This window comes from Anopheles maculipalpis, chromosome 3RL (genome assembly GCF_943734695.1).
Source record: "Anopheles maculipalpis chromosome 3RL, idAnoMacuDA_375_x, whole genome shotgun sequence".
NCBI classification, from domain to species: Eukaryota; Metazoa; Arthropoda; class Insecta; order Diptera; family Culicidae; genus Anopheles; species Anopheles maculipalpis.
The window spans coordinates 11,591,998-11,613,558 of NC_064872.1; the positions used below are offsets into that span (position 1 = coordinate 11,591,998).

The following is a 21,561-nucleotide window of genomic DNA, read 5'->3' on the forward strand; positions in this document are numbered from 1 at the left end:
TTGAAGAAAAAAAAACTACTCAAACACATCAAACTCCACCCAGTCATTCCATCCTACCAGTATGAGTTCCAATCCGGTCTTTCATTATTTTCACGAGCGACTTACCTGAAACAAAAAGCGCGAAAAATTTAGTTTTGCAGACGGTTTTGCCATGACTAAAAGCTCTAGCTAAAAGCGAACCAAAACAAAGAATCAAAAACCGCAATGAGAGAATTTAAAAAAGAAAATTTCTGCACAATTAAAAATCAACCAAAATCAACTGAAGCTGTATACTACTCCCGTTGTACCAATGCAAATTAGCTTTCTGCTTGTGGACTAAAAATAAATGATTGGGACATTACTTGTCAAATATTTAGGTATATTTTTGGACAAAAAGGCTAAGGCTAAAAGGACAAAAGGACAAAAGGTTACATTCATCCTTAATCTGGGGATGTTGCGCACAAATACATCTAAATATTTCAAATTTTTCGAAACAAAATCTTAAACGAATACTTAACCATGGACCAGCACTTACAACGTACATAGAATTATTCGAATTTACTTACTTATTATTAATTATTATTAATTATTCGAAATTACTTACTTATCGTGCGCTACAACCGCTCGCAGCAGAGTCCGGAACCGCTCACGGTCCCGCGCTGTCGTTCACAAATCCGTTATCGCGGTCTTGATGGGATGGGTTATCGCACCTCAATCTGGGTCTCTGTCCGTGTGGACGGCCTAAAAGGACTTTCTGAGATTGCTCGTCCGGTGCATTGAGTATAATATGGCCAGCCCATCGGAGCCTTTTGAGCCTAATTCGCTGCACGAGGTGAGGTCGTCATACAGTTCGTACAGCTCGTCGTTGTAGCGGCTCCTCCATTGTCCTTCCACACATACGGGGCCAACGATCCTTCTGAGCATCTTCCTCTCGAACGCGGCTAAGAGGGCTTCGTCTGTTTTGGACAGGGTCCATGTCTCAAGGTCGTATGTGAGTACTGGGAATATAATGGTACGATACAGTCCCAGTTTCGACCGTCTCGATGGGTTTTTTGAGGTAAAATGACCGTCTCTACGCTGTTTTCGGGATTATTGGAATACAGACAGTTTAAGATTTCGTTCGGATCCCTTAAATTATCCTCAGTCATAGAGCTACATTTATTCATAGTTACTTAAAAGTATAAAATAAGGTATGAGGTTATAAGATAGCATTTGAGACAAAAAAATAAAAGATTGTTTTAATATTTTTTCCTTTGGAAACCTCCATACTCACAGGAACAATTGCCCATAATAGCAACGCGTAGATAGACCGATAACATTTTGTAGAGTTATCTTTCCATCGGAACCATTGTAAAACCACAAAATAGTGTTACAAGAACTGCTTTATAAAAACAACTTATTACACCAGTAAAATTTATTAAAAAAGAAATATCTAGGATGTTTCAGCGCAAAGGAGATTTCAAATTAATTGTCAAAATGACAAAAAGAACTTCGCATACCACAGCTCATTTGGAAATTTTTCACGGCTCACTCACAATTCCACTGGATTCATTCCAAACAGAATGAATAGTTCACGGAATTTCTACGAAGTTACGATGAAAAAACCTGCCTCTTTCTCTTGTACACTTTGCTATAGGGATGTACTTGTACCAGAAATAAAGAGCCATTAAATGCCCTTTTTTATTTCATCATGAACGCTCTGACCGTAATGCTCCATTAAATGCACTTGAGCAAAGAACAAATAAGTATGTCAGTCTTCATTTCACTTTCGACGCTGGATGCAGCCATTGCTGCTTTAATACAAGGTCGAGCAAGAACTCTTCATAAAATAACTGATTTAATCCTTCTTTCCTGATTGAATTTAAGTTTTTCAACTTTCAAGCAACTTACGTCACTGCAGTATTCAAAATGGTTCGTGTTCAACCAGCTGCTGATGTATGTTGAATTAATACTGGCAGCCATTTAAATATCGTTGCTCCGTATTTTGCGGCAGCTCCTTTAATTTTCATCCCTTAAGATCATGACCTCTTTCTCGCTGCGCTTCAAAGGATAGAATCTTCAAATTTATGACAAACGTTACAACTAAGAGCGGGTTATAATAAGCCCTTTTCTTACGTGAGCCTCCGAATATGCAAAACCGTGTAGAAAGCGACATTAAAACCTGAGGGGAAGGTTTCGTCCTAATAATTCATTCTCACAGCAAAGGCACACCAGCTGGTGCTACCGCTGCAAGCAAAAAGACACACGCACACACACACCCACACAGCATCAGCCGAAGGCAAGTGATCGGGTGTCCACCGCCGTTGGTGCCTAAATACTTCTTAGCTAAAGCACTGTCGCCAGCTCCCGTAGAAGACCCCTTTGGAGCACGCACTAAAAAGCTCATTCGCCGTAATTAACTTTAATAATATCACTTTGTCATGAATATGAAATTTAATGTAGCAGATCCTACTAAATAATGTAAACTACAATATTCATATCGGGCAGGCAACCGAAAAACATCCACGCGGTCGCACCGGGTTAAAGATTAAGGAACGTATGCTGATGAAGGAGAGTTCTCGTACTGTATGTAGTAGATATATTTTGCGTTGAAAGGGGAGGGTGGTGCTCTATGGGATTTGGAAAATAATACTTAAAACAAATTTTTGACTTAGAAAAGAAGTATTGTTTAAATGTAGAAAAAGCATACCTGCGGCCTTGTAGTTTAATGCTAGCGAAACGAGCTGCTAACAAGGGATCGATTTTCATTTTCTGTCTGAAATTCTCCCGTATTTCGGACTCACTACCGGACAGCTGTTGGAAAATCTAGATTTTACTAAGTGTTGAAATTGAATCTGTAGAGAAATAACTTACCTATAAAACCTAAATTGACGCTTAAAAGCTGTAGAATAGTTATAAATACCTAAGCAATTTGGAAGTACTTTAGAATGTAATGCCATTCGTCGCAGTACGTTAATTGGTAAATGAACGTACGGTCAACTATAGTAGTTCATTATTCAAGTTGAATTTGAAAGCTTGGAGGCGATCCGATCTAAATGTGATTTCCTTTACCACTTTTATTTCAAATAGAATGTAAAATAGCCAGAAAACATAAAGTTGTTGTTGAGACATAAATATTTAGCATATTTTTTTTTTCAATTTTTGATGGAATCGATGACATTCTACTTGAAAATTCTACGTATAATACACTTCAAGCAATGAACACATTAAAGCAAATAAAATCTCTACTCTAGGACATTCAAAACAACCCAAGCAGATCAAACCACCGATTTACGACGAACCCTAATGGTTACAGGCAAGCAAAACTATCTGTAAAACAAAATGAATCTTGAGTGTCTACATCAACCGTCGTGTCCTGCCACCATCAATAGACACATACGCACCCAAAGTAAATAAAAGACCTTGGATATCGTTTTTCCATGCTAAACCCTACACTCCAAGCCACTAGGTTTTGTATGATGAGTGCAAAAAAACACAGGGCAAAAGCAATCTGTAGGAAATATTGCGAGAATCATCAAGATAAAACACTGCCGTTGACCCTGTGGCATGTCTGCACAAAGAGGCAGGTTATGAGCAGACGACGCCCGGTGAGTGCCATGTGCACTGCTATCAGTCAGTAATTACAGCCTCCGACAGACACTCGGCTGCCTTTCTTCCCCCCTTTTCAACGGCCAGTTGTGGCCAGTTTCGGAAAACGGAAAACGTTATTTTACTTGGTGGTGACTTTTGTCAGCTTTTATCCAAAGCTTCATCGTTGACACCCGACGAAAGCGAAGAAATGTGTTAAATTATTGATAGCATCTCCGGCGGCGACCATCCTAGCCGTCCGTTCGACAAGTGGGCCTTTGAGGGGGGGGGGGGGGGGGAGGACCGTTTCTTTGCGTTGCTTCGATTCAATTCTTCTTATCGGCTGTACGGCACGACCGTACGACCATTCGTACGACCCGGGATGATGACAGTGTCTGCCGGCCCTTTAGCCAGCGTGCACGATGCGTCGCTCATGTCGGTCGGCCGGAGATGAAGTGAAATATTTTGCTGCTCATCCAGCCATTTCATTCAACATTCAGTTCATTCAACATTGCTGTTTGTAGGTGGATCGGTCAAAGGAGAATGTTTCCCGGGGCAGACAGGCAGTGCGGATATTTATGCATTCAAAACCCTCCGGAGGATGCTTACGGTGCCCACGCTCTCACACAGCCGTAAATACTTCAGCTCAAAAAATGGGCTTCGAGTTCGGTTCACGAAGCAAGGATACAATCGAGCCCCATTTGCTGTAAATAGAAAGTTCACCAGATTGATGGGAGGTTAATTGGACGAATGCGTGGGTTTGCTTTCGTTAATGGATGAGATTTTGAGAGAAAAAAAAATCTGCTCACCCTGGCTATGCTTACGTTGGCTTCAATCCACAGCAAATCCAAACAATCAGGAACTTTAATGTGAGCGATAGAATATTTTTCAGTAGAAATATTTTTATGAAGCGGTTTTGCATCAATCTGTTTTTTACCTTCAATACGTTTCAGTTGCCTGACATAGAGGATTGCATGATACGTTTTAGGTTAATTGAAAATGTGGTGCAATACGAAAATAAAGCTTGGATTTATTTATTTGCTTAAGAGGTTCAGGAAAATTGATACTTTGTTCATCTATTAAATTAATACTTGCTGTGTGCATTAGGCTTCGAAATCCATCATTGAACTAAGCATCCCTTGCATTAAATTGTTGCATCCAAAGCATGGAACTGGTTGATGCCAGGAAAACTAATTCCAGGTAAGAGCGTGCTTGTTTCATTGCTGGATTCAAAGAACACCATCATCAATCAATCTGTATTTAATTAATTATCTAAAAATTTCATTTCTGTACAACTTAGCAGCCTAGCAGTAAACTCCCACTTTCTCAATAACATTTCCTCCGACACAATGCACCCTCACGCACGTGCCGCAATTTTCATTCGACTCACTTTTTATTCACTGAAATACAGCACCTACCTCATACAGGTTAAAATCAATACCAATATCGTTATTTTTTGTCACACACTTGCTTAAAATAAAAACCACCCGCACATCACGTTGGCTGCCTTGTTTGCTGGAAAGCATGAAGTAAGCGTTCCGCTTGCGAGATGCCTGTTTTCCATTGATACCGTAAATAAATTAGCGCACCTACCATCTATAGCATTTTTTTGTCTGTTTGTGCTACTCCTGTACAAGTGTTTTACTTAGAAAAGGGGTCATTAGGGTGCAATTGCTGCATGCTAGAGAAAGATTACACGCCAAGGTGCATCTCTCAATCTGGCGCATTGCTTTGCTTAACAGTACAATTGTCGATAGAAATAAATTATCTCTCAAAAACGAGCATCGGCTCCATAAGCAGCTTCGTTCGTAGGTAACTTACTTATAGAATTACTTATCAAAACTACCCTGTGCTTGCCATAAGAAACCGATCGTGTTTGTGTTTGTGTCGGGTGTGCACTTAGAACAAAAGGAATGTTGGTGCAACCGTAGCCCACCAATATCAGCGCACAGAATCAGTCTTACGAGTAAACCAAATTCTAAACCCGACAAACCTGTTGGAAGTCTTAAAACCAAATCTCAATGTTTTGCTCCCCGTGGAATACGAAGAGTCACTGCCAAACGTCCATCAACGACGCTTTTGTCAACTCCGGCCCGAGCGTCCAGGGAGCGATTGTGCATGGGAGCACGAACCGTGCGGCACTAACCACCGAACCAGCCGCCCGTTGTTGTTGTCAAAGCGGAAGATGGAAGTTCACCAACGCTGGTCGGTGACCACGCTCATTGTGGCCACCGTTTGCCGTCACTCAATTATCACCTTTATCTTCCTCTCTCTCTCGCTCGCTCGCTTTCTTTCACTCTGCTCCCTCGGTTCGGTTGTGTCCTGGCACGCAGATCGGTCGCTTACCGGAACTGGTCCCCCGTGACCGTGCCCACCGGAAGCCCAACCGTGACGAAGCACCACCCTGCGGAGCGCGCTGGCGGTTAGCTTTACGACTCGAAGCGCATGCTGGCCCTCACCACCGTTTCTACCATTGTGTTATTTTTATTACTTCCCTGTTGCGCCACCAACGGTTCCACCACCCGCTCCACCGACCCCGGGTGATGCTGGGCGGTGCCGGCCGCCGGCCTGTCATCGTCGTCGGTTTTATTTGCATTCATTAATTTTAAGCCCGCCTCGTTCATTTTTCTGCTTTCATTTTTATCACCATGATTATGAGCCGCGGGCGCTCTGGTGGTTGCCCCGTAGGGTGGAGGTCGCTTGGTTTTCGGACGGAAGTTGCGGATACCCGAGTTAGACTTTACCGGAAGCAACGTCACGAGGGTGGAGGGAAGCGGGGAAGGGGTGGTCGTGGCCGATAGCTTCCCGTGGGCCTGCGACATCGAGTTGAGCATCTCCTCGTAGCGGTTCGGATCGATTACTTCGACTTCCGCCTGTCCAACGACGGCCAGCTCGGACGACAGTTCGGACGATGTCTCCAGCATGACCGGGACGACATCGTCAATTTCATCGTTAATGACGGTCGGAATGACCCGTGCCATCGGCGTCGTTTCCGGGTACAGCTCCGTCGTGCTGCTCGCCCGCACACGCTGCGCCGTGACGGTGCTTGGCTCGTACCCAACGGTCGAAGTCGATGGGATTTTCGTGACAGTTGGACGGGGTTTTTTGCGCTTCGATCGCACGGTAGTGGTAGTGCGGGGTTTCGCCGTACCCGTGCCGCTCGTTCTGTTAACGGTGTTTCGATATTGGTTCTTAATCTTCGACAGTGACGAAAATGGTGGCATCTTGCTGGATACCTCCGGCTGAATGCCTAGCTTGGACGCGAGCGTATCGAAAATGTCGGACAGATTTTGCAGGTTGGTCGCGTTGGGCCGATTGCTCTTGAGGTCCTCGATGTTTGCAAGCGGTGCTCGGGGCAGGGCGGTCGTCCCATCCGGTTGCACATTTACCACCACCAACGCTTGGAGCGTTTCGTTGAAAACCTTCTTGGTGGGCGGTTTTTCGGCTGTAGTGCGACGAGTTCCGTTTACAAATTCCCATTTCGTGATGGGAAAGAGCTCTGGCAGCGTGTTGGTCGTTGGTGGAGCGAGGGTGGTCGACGGTGTGTACTTCAACGTTTCCACTTCCACGTAAGCCGAGCTCGGCCGCTTCGATAGAACGGAGCTGGCTGTGTGCACCGGTGCAAGAGTTACTTCTGCAGAACTAGCAGTCATTTCTTCCGAACTCGATGACATCGTTTCGGTGGTAGTGCTAGTCATCAGCAAGTCTTCTGCAGCTTCCCGTTGAATCTCTTCACTCGAACTAAATGTAGTGGATTGCATCGTTGTCGATGGCTGCTCCATTCCATCCTCTGTCTGCTCAGATACTCCCATTGTGATGGTGATTGCTGGACCGGAGGTGGTAGTTACCTGCTCCGAATCATCAGGACTGTTGCGAGACTCCAGGTCCATCGCTACGTCAACAAGCTCGTCATCGTGCGTTGGGTTCGTGCCCCCGTCTGACAGAACCGAATCGATTCCTTCCGTCGGTTCGGAGTAGTAGCTATAGACTTCGGTTGAGGTTTCATCGGACGATTGACTCTCACCGGATGATCCACTCATAGGTGTCTGGAGAGTGACGGTGTCAAGCTTTTCCGTCGTCGTTAACTGCTCACCGTCTGGCGTGGAGGATTGTTCCGGCTTTTTAGCAATCACGCCATCCCCCAGATGCTCGAATTTCTGATCGTCTAGGGTCAGGTTAAGCAACTGTTCGCTCGCATCCAGAGCGGTCGGTGTCAGGTATTTGAAATCCGGTATCACCTCTTCGTGAATTTTGTCCACCGGCAACGGATACGGTCGCACGTCCGCCACACCAAGCGGCTCGATACCGAGCGTGGACGAGCCGAAGCTTGGGTTGGTGTAGCTCTGGTAATAAATTTGTCCGTTGGGATTTTCCGTGTACGCTAGCACACTCTCAATGTCCGACGGACGGTTCCGGTAGAGAATTTCCTCAGCCAACGAAACTTTCTTCCGGGCCGGTAGGCCCGTTCGCTGGTCGGCTTTTACCTGCTGTTGCTGATTGGGATTGATTGGATGCCACGGTTGCTTATCGAGTATGGGCGCGCTGGTGAACAGATTTACGTCCAGCTTCGGTATGCTATCAGGTTCCAGGCCTCCACCAATTCGTCTCCGATCCGATGCAAACTCCTCCGGGATGCTGTCGTTAATGATGGCCTGAAAAATGGTCTCCAAAAGTGTATCATTTTTTATATCCCCATCAGTCTCGGACGGCAGCCCAATCACATCGACCACCACCGGGAGATGGTCCTCGGCGTACGACTCCTCCGGCAGTTCCTCGTCCGATTCGTCTTCCTCGTCCCACGCACCAATCGATGCTGACCCCGACATTGATGATGGCTCGTACGACGAGCCCTGCGATGCCAATACCTGATACCGAAGCGTTGTCAACCGGCTCGTTGTGCTGGCGACCTGTGTAGGTGTCTTGCTGCTCACAGCAGACGTGCTACGGACGGCCAAAGTCGGTGCTATTGTCGTAGTCGTCCTCGTCGTCGTGGTGGTGCTTGTTGTCGTTGTGGTGGGCATCCTTGTTGTGGTTGTGGTACGGCCGACCATTCCGTTCGCAGTCGTCGACCGTCGTCCCGCACCGCTTCCACCCGTGCTAGACGTTGATTTGAGTGAAGTTGTTTTAATTTTCTTCGTCGTAGCACCGTGCTTATCCATTTTTTCAATCTTGGCTGTGGCCGTTTCATATTTTGACTTTCCGCCAGCGTTCTGACCAAACCGTCCGGCCGGACCCTGTCCACCGGTTGATGGTTTTTCATCAGTCCCCGCCACCGTCGCCTTAATGCTTTCCGTCACTCTCGATTTCTCACTGCCCCGCACCGTTATCTGGGCCGGACTCACTGCAAACGGTTTGAGCGTCGACGCTACGGTCGGCACTCTTCCGGCCGGATCCGTACTGCCGCCGCCTCCCGTTCGTTTCTGCGTGATGTCGGCATCTGTTTTCGTTATCTCAAATGATCCTTGTATAACCGGTAAATTATCCATGTCAATGTCAGATTCTGCCTCGACGATGCCTTTACTCCCGTCGACAGGCACTCTAGCCCCGGCCGGTGGGACCGGTGTGACGCGCGGTGTAAACTTGTGGATAGTTTTTTCGATTACTCCGGTCTTCTTCGTGACGTGACGTTGTTCCTGATCCGAACCGCCACCACCACCACCACCGGGCGGTTTGACCACTGACGGAAATGGCTGCCGGCCATCAGGATAAAGCAAGTCATCGGCATGAGTGATAGTACATGGAAAGCGTACCCGTTGCACGGTGGTAGCGTTCAAACATCGCGTACGAGTCATCCGCACCATCAGCCGGAACCCAGTGTGATATGTACGATAGGTGTGTCGGAAACGGGGCAAGTGTAAGAAAGGAAAAACAAATCATCATCAGTGTTATCTAATCCAGCTTTGCGTAGCGGCAAACACCGTACAACATCCGGCGCCAAAGTGCTTACCTCATTCCGGGTTAGAAGTGCCGTCTTCAGGACCTCCTGGTCGAGTAGCCGCTTAATCTCGATACTGTCCGGATCGATGCGTATGTTCTTGAATGCCGAGTTGGGGTTGAGAACCTCACTTAGAAAGGCTGTCCTGATATGCTCCTCCACATTATTGATAGTGCTGACGGTGTCCAATGTAGTGGATGATGACCATTTGTTTTTACCCATGACCAGTACGGTGATGGAAGGAACACAAAAAAAGCGGTTGTGTTGTGGTAAGTTACAAATATTAATTATTGTGTGGGATGTGAACAATACAAGATTTTTTTTCGAAACTATAAATGGTAAGGGAGGATACCAGATATTTCTTGATATACTCACATCTTTATCTTCCGCATATCCAGAAACACTCTAAAGCTGAGCGCTATTGTAGGTCCATCACCAAAGTTCATGATTTCCGTGCGGGAAACGGTGAGACCGCTACGTTCCAGCGATGTTTCGATCAGCTTTTCATAGAACGCCGTCTTCTGGCGGTACAGCGGTGTGCTGTTCGTTCGTAAACCGGTCGTGTAGATATCTCCTCGAGCAACTCGAAACGTACAATCGAAAGCCAGAATTGCTATTATCATGAAGAGCAACAAAAATAAATAAAATTACATTAGTCTGCAGCCTTTCACAATCAACTGGATTAGAGCGAAGTGGAAAGTTTTATTAAGCCAGCCCATACTAGTGATGGTATCAGTTTGTATAATTATTCTGTCCACAAGAAACAAAAAAAGACAACACTTCCCAATACACCAAATAAACTCACTTCAAACAACCATGCAACACGGGCAGGTGAAGGCCATCGTTAACCACACGCAGCTTGTTCTATTTTGTGCAAACAGTTCAAAATACACCGGAGCACACCTCTTTTTTAATCATGATTCGTTGTGGTTTTTTGATTGAAGATTGATGAGCTTAATACGATAGTTCCGCACATCATCCGGTGCCAGCCGGTGCCAGCTAACCTTTGACACACAGCGCGGGAAGCTGAGCAAACGGCTGGCACAAAGCCGGCGGAAAAACGGCACATCTATTGATCAGCTGACTTTAATTAAGCTCCAGTGCAAAGTTTGTTTTTCGGTGACCCCGAACCAACGGTGGTCGGTGGAAAACTGTTGAATTATGGTCGTAGCGTACGGACGATACCGCCTCGTACCGTGATGGCACATAATGCTAGCAACAAAAAAAAAGTGTCATTCCGATGGTCACTCAATAGACTGTCAACCCTCTCCGGTGTGTGAGTGTGCAAAACTCGTGTTGGCCACACGCAAAAAAAAAAGAAAGTGGAATGACCATTTGTTCACAACAGGACTATCATTAAATCCACAACAAAGAGACCGTACCGGGCGGGGCGAAAGGAAGGATATGAGCTTCATAGCGGTGATGATGATGCTAGGACAAGCATAGATAAACCCAGCAAAAACGAGCAGACCACTCACTCGTTCCGCGAACTGCCACACTCACGAGCGTCTGGTTTCGAGGTTCCGTGCTTCGTGTTCATGGATGGGTTGGCTATCTTTTCGCTGCCGGAAGAAGTGGTATTAAATCAGTTGATGCATCAAGTTCAGGATGACATAATGAATGCCGTGAGTAGATTTGCAACTTGTCCAACCGAATATGTAGAGCACATACTACATGTATGTGTGTGTGTGTGTGTGATGGGATGGTAGTCGCTTGGTTGCGTTGTGACAACTCAAGTATAGTACCTTTCGGTACCGTGTTATAAAAAAAAACACAACACTAGGAACCATGTCAAGAGGACACACGATGGAGACGCCAGGTGTTTCACGGTCTGCCTGTCTGCCGCACGAGCGCTCTAATGTCATCCATTATTTTAGTGCATTTTTGCCCCGCTGCTCAAGCGTTAAAAGTCTGGTCGCGGTATGACAAAAATCTTTATCGCGTTAGACAATAGAAACAGGTGAAGCTTATCAAGCTGTTGTGGTTTTGAAAAGCTTTCGTATTCATTCTGTTGCATCGCGATTCACTTGGGTTGATGTCAAACAAGTTTTACAAAATTTTCTTTTTCCAAACGTCAAAATATTTGTATAATACCTTTTTAATACCTAAAGTACGAAAAGTTACTTACTCTCACTGAGATCTGCCTTGAAGGTGCTGAAGTAGAATGCTAAACCCGCCACACAGAGTACCGCCAGTACCACAATGAACGCTGCCGACATTAGCAGGATCGAGAAGGATTTGATATTTTTCTGCTTCTTCGCGTACAACGATGAAGACAGGTTTCTACTATCACGCCAAAGGCCCCAGGATGTGTAACCATAGTGGCTGCTGAGGCTCACATCTGTTGGATAGGAGTATTTGCTCATGTGGGTGTAGGGTCCAACCAGTGTCGATCGGCGTCCAAGCGTATTCTGGTACGAGGCATATTCATTGGCCTGTGGGAAAGGATATTGGAAATAAAAGGTAATTAGTGACACGTAGTTAAATATTTTATAATATTATATATTATTATTTTATAATAATTATTAATATATAATATAAAATATAAAATAAAATATGTTTTTAAATTATACAACTGCTTTAAAATAATATTGAAGGAATGCTCAAAAATCATAGTCACCTAGCAACTCTTTTAAAGCATGAAAGCACTGCGAATCTCTATAATCATCAAATCCTTCCAATGATTTTATGTTTTTATCAAATAAAACTGCCGCAACAAATCGAACCCACCTCAAGCGGTTGGAGATTGTTTTCTTTTCTATTATTCAAGCAGATTACGGCAACGTTATCGGTTCCCTTATCGGATGTGTTTGATATTTCACTTTACCCTCTTGGCTAATCCACCGCATGGAGATGAACTCATAAACGATCAGCATAAGACAAGCTACTACGATGCACTTAACACTTGTACACATTTACACTACTAACCTTTCCACCGTTACCCCACTATACATACACACAAACACCCAGCACAAGCAGTACAAAAGAAAGGGCACAAATCAAACACCAACATCCAATCGCTAGAGAAATAGTTGTGTGCAATGGTTTCCGAGTTCCGTTTCGAAGCACTGCTCTGTGGATCATCAACCGACAGGAAATCGAAGAATACCGACGTTGGGTAATCCGTTGAGGGATCAAATAAATCCCATCAATTACGAGAGCATTGCGGTTTACCACACACCGACCACTACCACCCGTCAGCAAGTGTGCCCTTTTTTTTTTTTTGTTCTTCCTCGCTTTACTTCAGCATTCCTCAAACGTTTGGTGTAAGAGCAATATAACAGACAAAAAAAATGCCACACAAAAAAGCAGAAAACAGCAACACGAAATGAACATTCACCAAGGCACATACGAAAAAGGATGCCATTCCGGTAACTGTTCGACTGAACGATCGAAGTGTTTGCGCAGCGTATGTGTGAGAGGCGCGTATGTGTGAGTTTTATGTAAGTGATGTTTTTCTATTTCGCAGGATGTGCAACCGCCTTGGCACCATAAATACCGATCGGTGGTTTATTTGTTCCCTGCTCGTCGTCAGCGTCGTCGGGTGCATGAATGGATGGGTGGACCGGGTGGGTGAAGTGAGCGGTACAACAAAAAAAAAGACGAAGCTCACCTAAATGCCAAACGAAGCCAAAACGGTAGAGCAATGGCACACTCGTTCGCGTGTGATTTTCCTTCAGGGCTGACAGCGAACACTTCGGAACCGTTCAATCAAGGGACGAACCTGGCTGTGAAGATGCGACCGGAAGGAATGTGCATGCATTTCCATAACATGCCAGCCACATGCGCGCAGTATCGCTAGTCACGGATGTGTATATGTGGTAGCTTGGCCGTGTCGAGCCGGCAAATGGCCATGATTGAAATTCTATCCCAAAACATTCACCAAAGACAGACACCCGTTGCACAGTACAGAGCACATGAGAAATGTCCATCACGAATCGTAGAGTGAAAAAAAAAATTTCCCTCTCCACGTGGGGGCAGTTGGGCGATGTATTTTTGAATGAGGTGGTTTCGCCATGATACTACACCTAGCGTTGGCTGCAATTTAGGCAATAGCTTTTCTATTAGATTGATGAAGTACCGAGACAGAACCGGCAATCGATAAGGGATATCGACAGGAGCAACAACAACAGCACCAAAAAAAGCGTGCAACATCTCCTATCCTCGAGGGCGACAACGAATCAAATCGTCTAACCCAAATTATGGCAAACAGGGCCCGAAGCTTGTGGTAAGGGATGCAAAAGTGCAAATGCAATCTATTTTCCTGCGCGCGGTAGGACGATTCCTACGACCCTGCGGCATGGTTTTGCATTGCGACCGTGGCTAGATGCGGAGAGAATGAGAATGACCTCACCATTTTCGACATTCGGATATATTCTATGGGGTTTAAATTCGAACGAAGCTTTTTAAAACCAAACATTTGAGTTTTTTTTCAACTGCAACACAAAATAAGTCATTGATGTTTTAAAAGATTTAAGACTAATAAAAGAAATTTTACTTAATAAAGTCTATAAAATAAAAAAACTACATATAAAAAAGTCAATGAATAACTTTCAAATGTAATTTCATAAAACTAGATTATCAAAGCATTTCCTTCCTATTTTTTGCCTCATTCCGGGCATGCACGGTTGCTTCTATATTTTATATTAATTATAAATTGACAGTCGTAAACATCCGTCCTCCACGAAATTGAAAACAGAAAAATATTATTTAACAAATCAGTAAAACCGCTTTTACAGCTACAGCTTTTAATGCCTTATTTTTAATAGACTTTAAAAGATTTCTTGCATGTCTCTTCAAATTATACTTTCAATAACTTTTATGCATACAATAAAATCGTTTGCCTTGTTTTTGGTTTTTATTATTTCCTTACTTTGTTTCACTCGCTAAACCAAACATAATCAAGCTAAAGAATAGTTGATTATATCACTTAAAATTATCATGTTAAATCTCAACTCATTAAACAATAAAATTTTCACAATAATTCATTTTTTAGTAAAATTAGTACTTTTTGATAATTATTATAAATATTTACCTGTTAGAATAGGTTCAATACAATCATTCAACAAATTATTCATTCAAATAGCTTTATTTGTGGTTACCACTACCAGCACATTTCAAGGAATATTGCACTAAAATAAACAATCGTTGTGTACACATTGCACTTTTTCCGACCCTAAATTGTCGCCCTTAGCGCTTTCCCAGTTTCAACGCAACGATTTTAACACTCACCGTGGCCCAGGCCTACAGCAACAAGCAAACGAACTGGTGAAATTAACCCCGGAGGCATTAGTTGCAGTAAACACATTAGTCGTCTGATAATGCAATCGCACCAATGCAGGAAAGCCCAGCAGGAAAGCTCGGTTTCTTTCGATCGTTATGAACACCGTCAGCAGAAAGTGGTCAAACACACACGCGGTCCACAGTCGTAACCAAAACAATAAACAGATTCTATGCGTCACAGCAAAGATAACCCATTTGCAATGATCAGCAGGTGTTATCGAATACACCGTTTGCTTCTACTGCGTAATTTTAAAAGCGAAAAAAGTGCTTCGTAACGTTGCTGTTAGGTTTTTGGGGCCATCTGGAAGTTGGTTTGAAAAAAGTTAAATCCTATCGAACGCATTGAAGATTGCGCTCAAACGTCTGCCACTTCAACTCAATCGGCCTAAATCAATAACCTCGCCGGATCCACGTCATCGCCATCGGCAGCAGCAGGTGACACCCTTTGTGTCATCCCTTTGACTGGGGTTGTTTCGGAATCGAGTCACAATCCCCCTTCTCGTAGCCATGCCTTCCCAGGCAGTTGTTTACCAGTTTCACCAACCTCGGTTCAGAACTGCCGTGCACTCTGCGCAAATGATGCACACTGGCCATTCGGCATTGTACGATCGAAGATAAATACGTGCGAATGTGCATATTTTTCCACCACTTCATTGCGTGTACGTTTTAATACTTCTATCCATACACACCCGCCTCCATTGACTTTATCCCCAATGTGGATGAAACTTTCGGTACAGTTCCGTTTTCATCCCCTGCTATCAGAATGTTCGTTTTGCATCATTCGCAGCATCAGTTTTCGTACACACTTTTGCCCAAATGTGGTTGAAGTTCGAAGCTGGGCGTGAGGGTACGATAAATTACACTTAATCTCAAACCTAACGCATATTTGCTGCACACGAAAATAATAAAATAGGGGAATTATTCGAAGGATCAAATAATTTTAAAGCCTTTCTGATATGTTAACAATTAGTTTTGCTATTCAATTTTCACATTTTTATGTTGAATGGATATTGCTTAAATTCAACTATGAAATTCTTAAACGATTTTTCATTAATTATCTCATAATTCTACCCTGCCCTCTGCTTTCTGTAAATCTAATGAAAAAAAAAATCTGTAATTGGTGTTTAGCGCCAGAACCTATTTGCCTATATTACCTATGTTGATCGGCAAACGATTCGAACCGAGCTGTATGTGTACTTCCTCCCTGAATCGATTGTTTGTTTTATTATGCCTCAATTTCGGTCGCAGCGTCCTACGTCAGCCGGTATCTTTGCCCGATTCGATGCCGTATTTTATTCCTTTTATTTCAATAAAAATAAAAGGAAAAATCACCCTCGAGAACGATTAAAAAATTCAACAGTAAAATGCTTTATTGAATATAATGCTGCAATCATTCGTCGCGCATGACTCGAATACGAAAATAGCTCCCCGAAGAGTTTTGGCTTGTTGTGTGGCGACGCGATGTACCGGCAACACCATTGGCGAACCGTTCGATGTGTTCGCCGAAGGATGAGCCATCGCAATGGACATGGTGCGCCCGTCCGTGTCCCGGAAAATGGGAGAAAAAGATACAGCCACATACAGACATTCAAAAAAACACACACACACTCCCTCTACCAGACCATCCCAGCCTTTCCGTCCGAACCGTAATGCGCTGGACACCAAACAGGCGCACGTACCGGATAACCGCCACGGTGCCGATCTGTGGCAGACAGGTGCCAGAGCGAACAGTGGTGGGTGGGTGGGCAGTGAAATATTGACCGAGCGAGCCTCCAGAATTCGTGGACACGAATGCTGCTCTGGCAATTGGCCAACCGGTACGACATCATTATGGAACCGTTTCGATTGTGGGTGATTTGGCTGTACCGCTTGCGTGAACTTAAAACAGTCACACTCGCACACCCATTACCACCCCGCTACTCCCGGGATGGTTCATTGGATAATGGCTCGTTTTACTTTTTACTGTTGAAAGTTTTGGTTCAGTGTTTTAAGTTTTTTTTTTATCACTTCACCTTTTTTTTACACCAACAATGGACAAAGCGTTTTTGCAAATAGAACCAGATAAACACGACACACTGTGCTACAGCTCTATGCGCTGGGGAATAAAACACGATACATTCTTTATGGCACATCAATTGCTAGCGTTGCGTATGTTGTCTTTGTATTGATGTTTATTTTTGTATGAATATACTGCAACAAAATTAACTTATTAGCTTTTTAGATGAGAGCTTCATGGATGAGGAAAACCAACAGGAGGTATGATAAGAAATGCAGAGATATATGCATAATGTACAACATACAGCCCGTATATCTATCGAAAAGTTTATTTGGTTTATGAATATTCCATAAGGAAAAACCTTGGACAGTAAAAAAATATGGGCTCAGATGCATTAAAAATATTTAATAATTTCCTTTGAAAATAATATTACTATGACTTTTAAACATCAAAATTATTTGTTATTGGCGATACATGTTTACAAAATTTCTCAGAATTCACGAAAAAAATTGTGCCAATTTTATATTCCAATTAGTTTTATACAAATTTGTTTATTTATTTTATAACGCCGTACTGTACAGGCATCCTCCAAATTCATTTAGCTCTATTGACATATATTATTATCTTCATTTTTAAAGATGCTATCATAACGTATCATGACTTTTATCACGATTTCACGGAATATTTGCACGGTAAAGAAAAAAAAAGTTTGAAAGAGACCAATAACTGCACAATCTTGACTTGGTAATTTCCCATGAGATTTTAATACATACCCTGGAAGAAAGCTTGATGATTTATTATTTCATATATTAACTATGACGATTTTGAGCCGTATTGTCGGTAGTTTAATTTTTACTAATAGAATAAGACTCTGAATAGGTGGTGGAGCAACAACGGCGTCTGTCGTTACAAGGCAGGGCTGGAGTTCAAGTATCATTTAGGCGTACCATCGAAGCACCTGCACTACGTGGTTTCAATTAATCTATTAAAGCTAAGCATTTGTAATTTATTTATATTTAAGTATTACGGTTTACCGCCATCATGTCAGTCTACTAAATCAAGAAAGTATCGAAAAGTTTGAAACCCAATTTATTTGAAGAACCCAACATAAAGTTCTAGTAAAACACATAGTATCCCAGCAAGCAAGCAAAAAACGCAATAATATCAAAATAACTGACTCAATAGTTAACCAAAAAGCCTAAACTAGTCATGGAAGTGGAAAAATTATAAATAATGTTGGAAGGTCCCCGAATTTGTTATTGATAGTTATTGATTGAAGGTTTGCCGCTAAAGCAATGTTGTACTCAAATGTAGGAGAGTATATTAAATTAAGTCTTATTTGTCATCCCAATATCGTCTGCTTTAGGTAATTGATTGTTAGATTATGAGTACCTAATAAACCATTTTTTATAAGAGAATTCCTAAAGCCTAAAGAATTTTCTGAAGTACTTATAGAACGAGGTAGCATTGTATACAAACAACTTTGTTTTAAATATTCTTGTGCAACTTTTATTAAATATAAAATTTTATAACCATGTCATTCACGTACTCTTTGAGTTCGGACATTGTTTTCCTGCCCTTTTCAAACCCAATTCAGTCCGCGCACATTCAAATGCACCGGAAACAACTAAAAAGTGTACTAATTTTCAATTTCCAGCATGTTGCTTACCCTACCGGTACCGTGCATTCCTTGGCTCCCGATCTTGACCACCGTTATCACCAGCGAGATAAGCCAAGCAAACCGTCCCACACCGTGGCTTTCTAGCAACATAAATTCTTAAAAAAGTTTAATTGAATTTTTCTGCTTACCAACACACCCAGACTAGCTTGCCGACGACCGTACCACTCTGGCAGTCGGCTTCACTTCCCGTAAATATCTGCCTGTCCAGTGCACGTACACTTGGCAAAAAGATTGGCGGAGTTCGGAATCGGATTCATAACCGTTTGTCGACCTGGGTGCCGTGGAACGGGTGGGGCTTATTTATAGATTAAAAGTTAGCGGTAAAGTGGGGCGGATGCCTAAAGTAGCATTAATTTCTATCTGTCAGAATTCATTTTCTCCAGCACCGTGGCATTTAAAGCGCTAAGCAGTGGTAACGTTACACCGCTTGGTGATGCTTGAAAACGTGTAACGTTATGGCTGCGTGTGAAAGAAAACAAAAAAGGAAAACAAATATTCCCGCCAACGGCCAACAGTCGAGTGAAGAGCAAAAAATTGGTCAACCGATACTGATTGGAAGAATTTTCAAGTTTATCGCAGCTTTAATTTTGTCTTCTAGAACGGTAGTCAGCAATTAAATTGTAAGTAATCAACCTTCTTAAAAGTGAGCTGTTCCAGTAACTCTCAGAGAAAGAAAAAAATTGAAGTATGAGTCTGTTAAAACATTTATTAACAATCTCTTAAAAAGAAAATATTTATTTGAAAATTTACGACAATACGGCGACGCACCGTGATGCTTAATAATAAATAAATAAAAATTTATTCAACACAATAAGCTTATCTTTAATTTATAAATGCAATAAATTTCAAGCAGAAAAGTAATGTGAAAATTCCAAAGAAACGTTGTCAAAAGCGTATTTATGCTTACACAAGTGTGTGATTAGAGCAAACAGTTAACGAACGTAGAACAAACGGACAAGCACTGTGGCAATCGTTGTTCATTTCCATAATTCCATCAACACGATCTTAAATGGACCCAGAGATGTGAAACCCCATCACATCACCAGCCCACCCTTCATTCTACCGTACTGCAAAATGAGAGCCATCTAATTCCTTGTTCTTGTGGATAATTATTTCATCGTAAACAAAGCAAAGAACAAAAAAAAAGTTTACACTGGGAACGCCAGAACATTGTTTTTGCTTGGTGAAAAAGCAACCCATTACTATGCTATGCTTGCTATCGCACTCTCTGTATGTGTGTGTGTATGTGTGCTTTTATTCATACCTGTCTCATCAACGGGGAAAACTTGCTCGGGACCGAATTGACCCCTCGTTGATGCACGCGGATGCTTCATCTTTTTATCGATGCTAATGAGACCGGGAAGTTGCGGAAAAGAATCAAAACGATTGCTGCTTCTTCTGTCCGCATTTTCCGCGTTCAGGCTGGTAAATATAGCCAACGAGACGACTAAGGTGAGCCGACGAGACCCTTTTTTTTCGCTTCCCTTTGGATTTTTTTTTCCAACACTCAAATGCTTCGCCAGTGGGCACGGGACGAAGCACCCCTTCCCTACTGTTGCCCCGTTATGGTAATGAGGGAGCATCGAAAGGTTGCACAGGTGCAAAGCACCTTCCGAAGTGCCGACCTATTTCAAACGCATTTTAATATTGCTCTCTTGACGCGCCCCGGTGTAGCGGTAAAAAGATGGCACTCCGGAACAGGCGTGGAAGCGCCCGATGGATACTGCGAAGGAAGAAACAATAAAAGGTCCGCGAAGCTCGAAAGCTACAATGCTACAAGGGTTTTATGGGAAGGAATAAAAATTAGAGCGTAACCGCCGCTGTGGTGGCACGCTTGCCACGCTGGTGGGACCAATTTTTTCCACCCCGGACCCTTTTTTTCTCATTATGATTTCACACGAATATTTATGTTACGCAGACAATGAACATTAGCGACAAATGTCGCGAACCAAAGGCAGACAGAGACAAAACAATCAACCGACGGGAATCCGGGAAGGTTTAACTAAGTTGGCACTTGGCACAGCGTGGCGATCCGGCTGCCTTACGGACAATGGCGCAAAGGGTGACAATTTTCGCTTTTGATTAATGACTCCGAATTAGACAAACAAAAGAAACACTGGAGATGCGATATTATTGGACACCCTTTTTTTTGGTAATTGTGTCATAAAACGTATACTCCAAGAAAACCTTGAACTCAGAATGTCTAATTTAACTTATCTCTACCATTCCCTATTGGTTATCTTTCCGATGTCAACCATCGTGCATTACAATCGACTAACGTCATTATCAGACAATTGTCAATCGTATGAAAAATGGATAAACTTTATTAGTCCATTATGTGATCAGAAAGAACGAAAAGCGAAAACGAAGTTTCACGCTCGCTCCCCACGCACTCGGAACCACAAAGAACCAATTACCTTACCTCACTACCGTCTATAAGTATTTACTATACTTACGAAACTGGCTTGCCCATGCTTCCCCGTTTGTCCTCAAAACTCGTCCGCTAAGCGGGTTGATAAAAATTACCCTGACGGATGATTCGACTGTTCTAATTATAATTTCGATAACTGTCCATAATGCGGTCAGCACGAGCACGATTGTGCTTGATGTTGCCGCCGTGGCTACGGACCTACGGAGAAATATATTTTTCCCGGTGAAAAAAGCCAGCCAGCACCACCACCATCACGCTATTCGAGTCACGGCCAAATTAGCACCCACCACTGATCCGAGCCCCGAGAATGTTTACAAAAGCGTTCATAATAATGATGCGATCTAATTTCTGATTCACGCTCAATTTTGTGGTCACTTTCCACTGGACGGCCATTGTGGAGTGTTTGGCAGCGAGCACAGCCGTGTGATGATGATGATGATGATGGTACGGTGTTTTGGTTAAGTCGGATTTTTGGTAGGGACAAAAAAAAAGAATCGAATTGAGCACTACCTAACGCACCTTCCGGCAAGGTGCCTGTAATAAGATTAAAAATTAAATGCAATGTTTTACACTCCTCCCCGAAAATAGAAGCTTGAACTTGCTTGGGAGCTTTGAAATGTTCTATATTTTTGGTGCCATTCCCGTTTTCCCGTACCTTCCGTTATCGTATTAAGCGCAATGTCTAAAGG

The 21,561-nt window shown here is 43.1% G+C and overlaps 2 protein-coding genes across 2 annotated transcripts in view; both read right to left on the reverse strand.

Annotated features, from left to right (window-relative positions):
* The window catches only part of LOC126560407 (methionine aminopeptidase 1D, mitochondrial), a 312,884-nt gene that overhangs the window by 200,787 nt on the left and 90,536 nt on the right, over positions 1 to 21,561 (reverse strand). The window lies entirely within an intron of this gene.
* Positions 5,878 to 21,561, reverse strand: part of LOC126563855 (uncharacterized) — a 31,001-nt gene continuing 15,317 nt past the window's right edge. Inside the window, exons 2-5 of the mRNA XM_050220631.1 lie at positions 11,610 to 11,916; positions 9,857 to 10,094; positions 9,494 to 9,656; positions 5,878 to 9,236 (exon numbers count right to left, since the gene is read on the reverse strand). Coding sequence (XP_050076588.1) covers positions 5,976 to 9,236; positions 9,494 to 9,656; positions 9,857 to 10,094; positions 11,610 to 11,916 — 3,969 coding nt within the window. The 3' untranslated portion in view covers positions 5,878 to 5,975. The remainder of the gene's footprint in view (positions 9,237 to 9,493; positions 9,657 to 9,856; positions 10,095 to 11,609; positions 11,917 to 21,561) is intronic.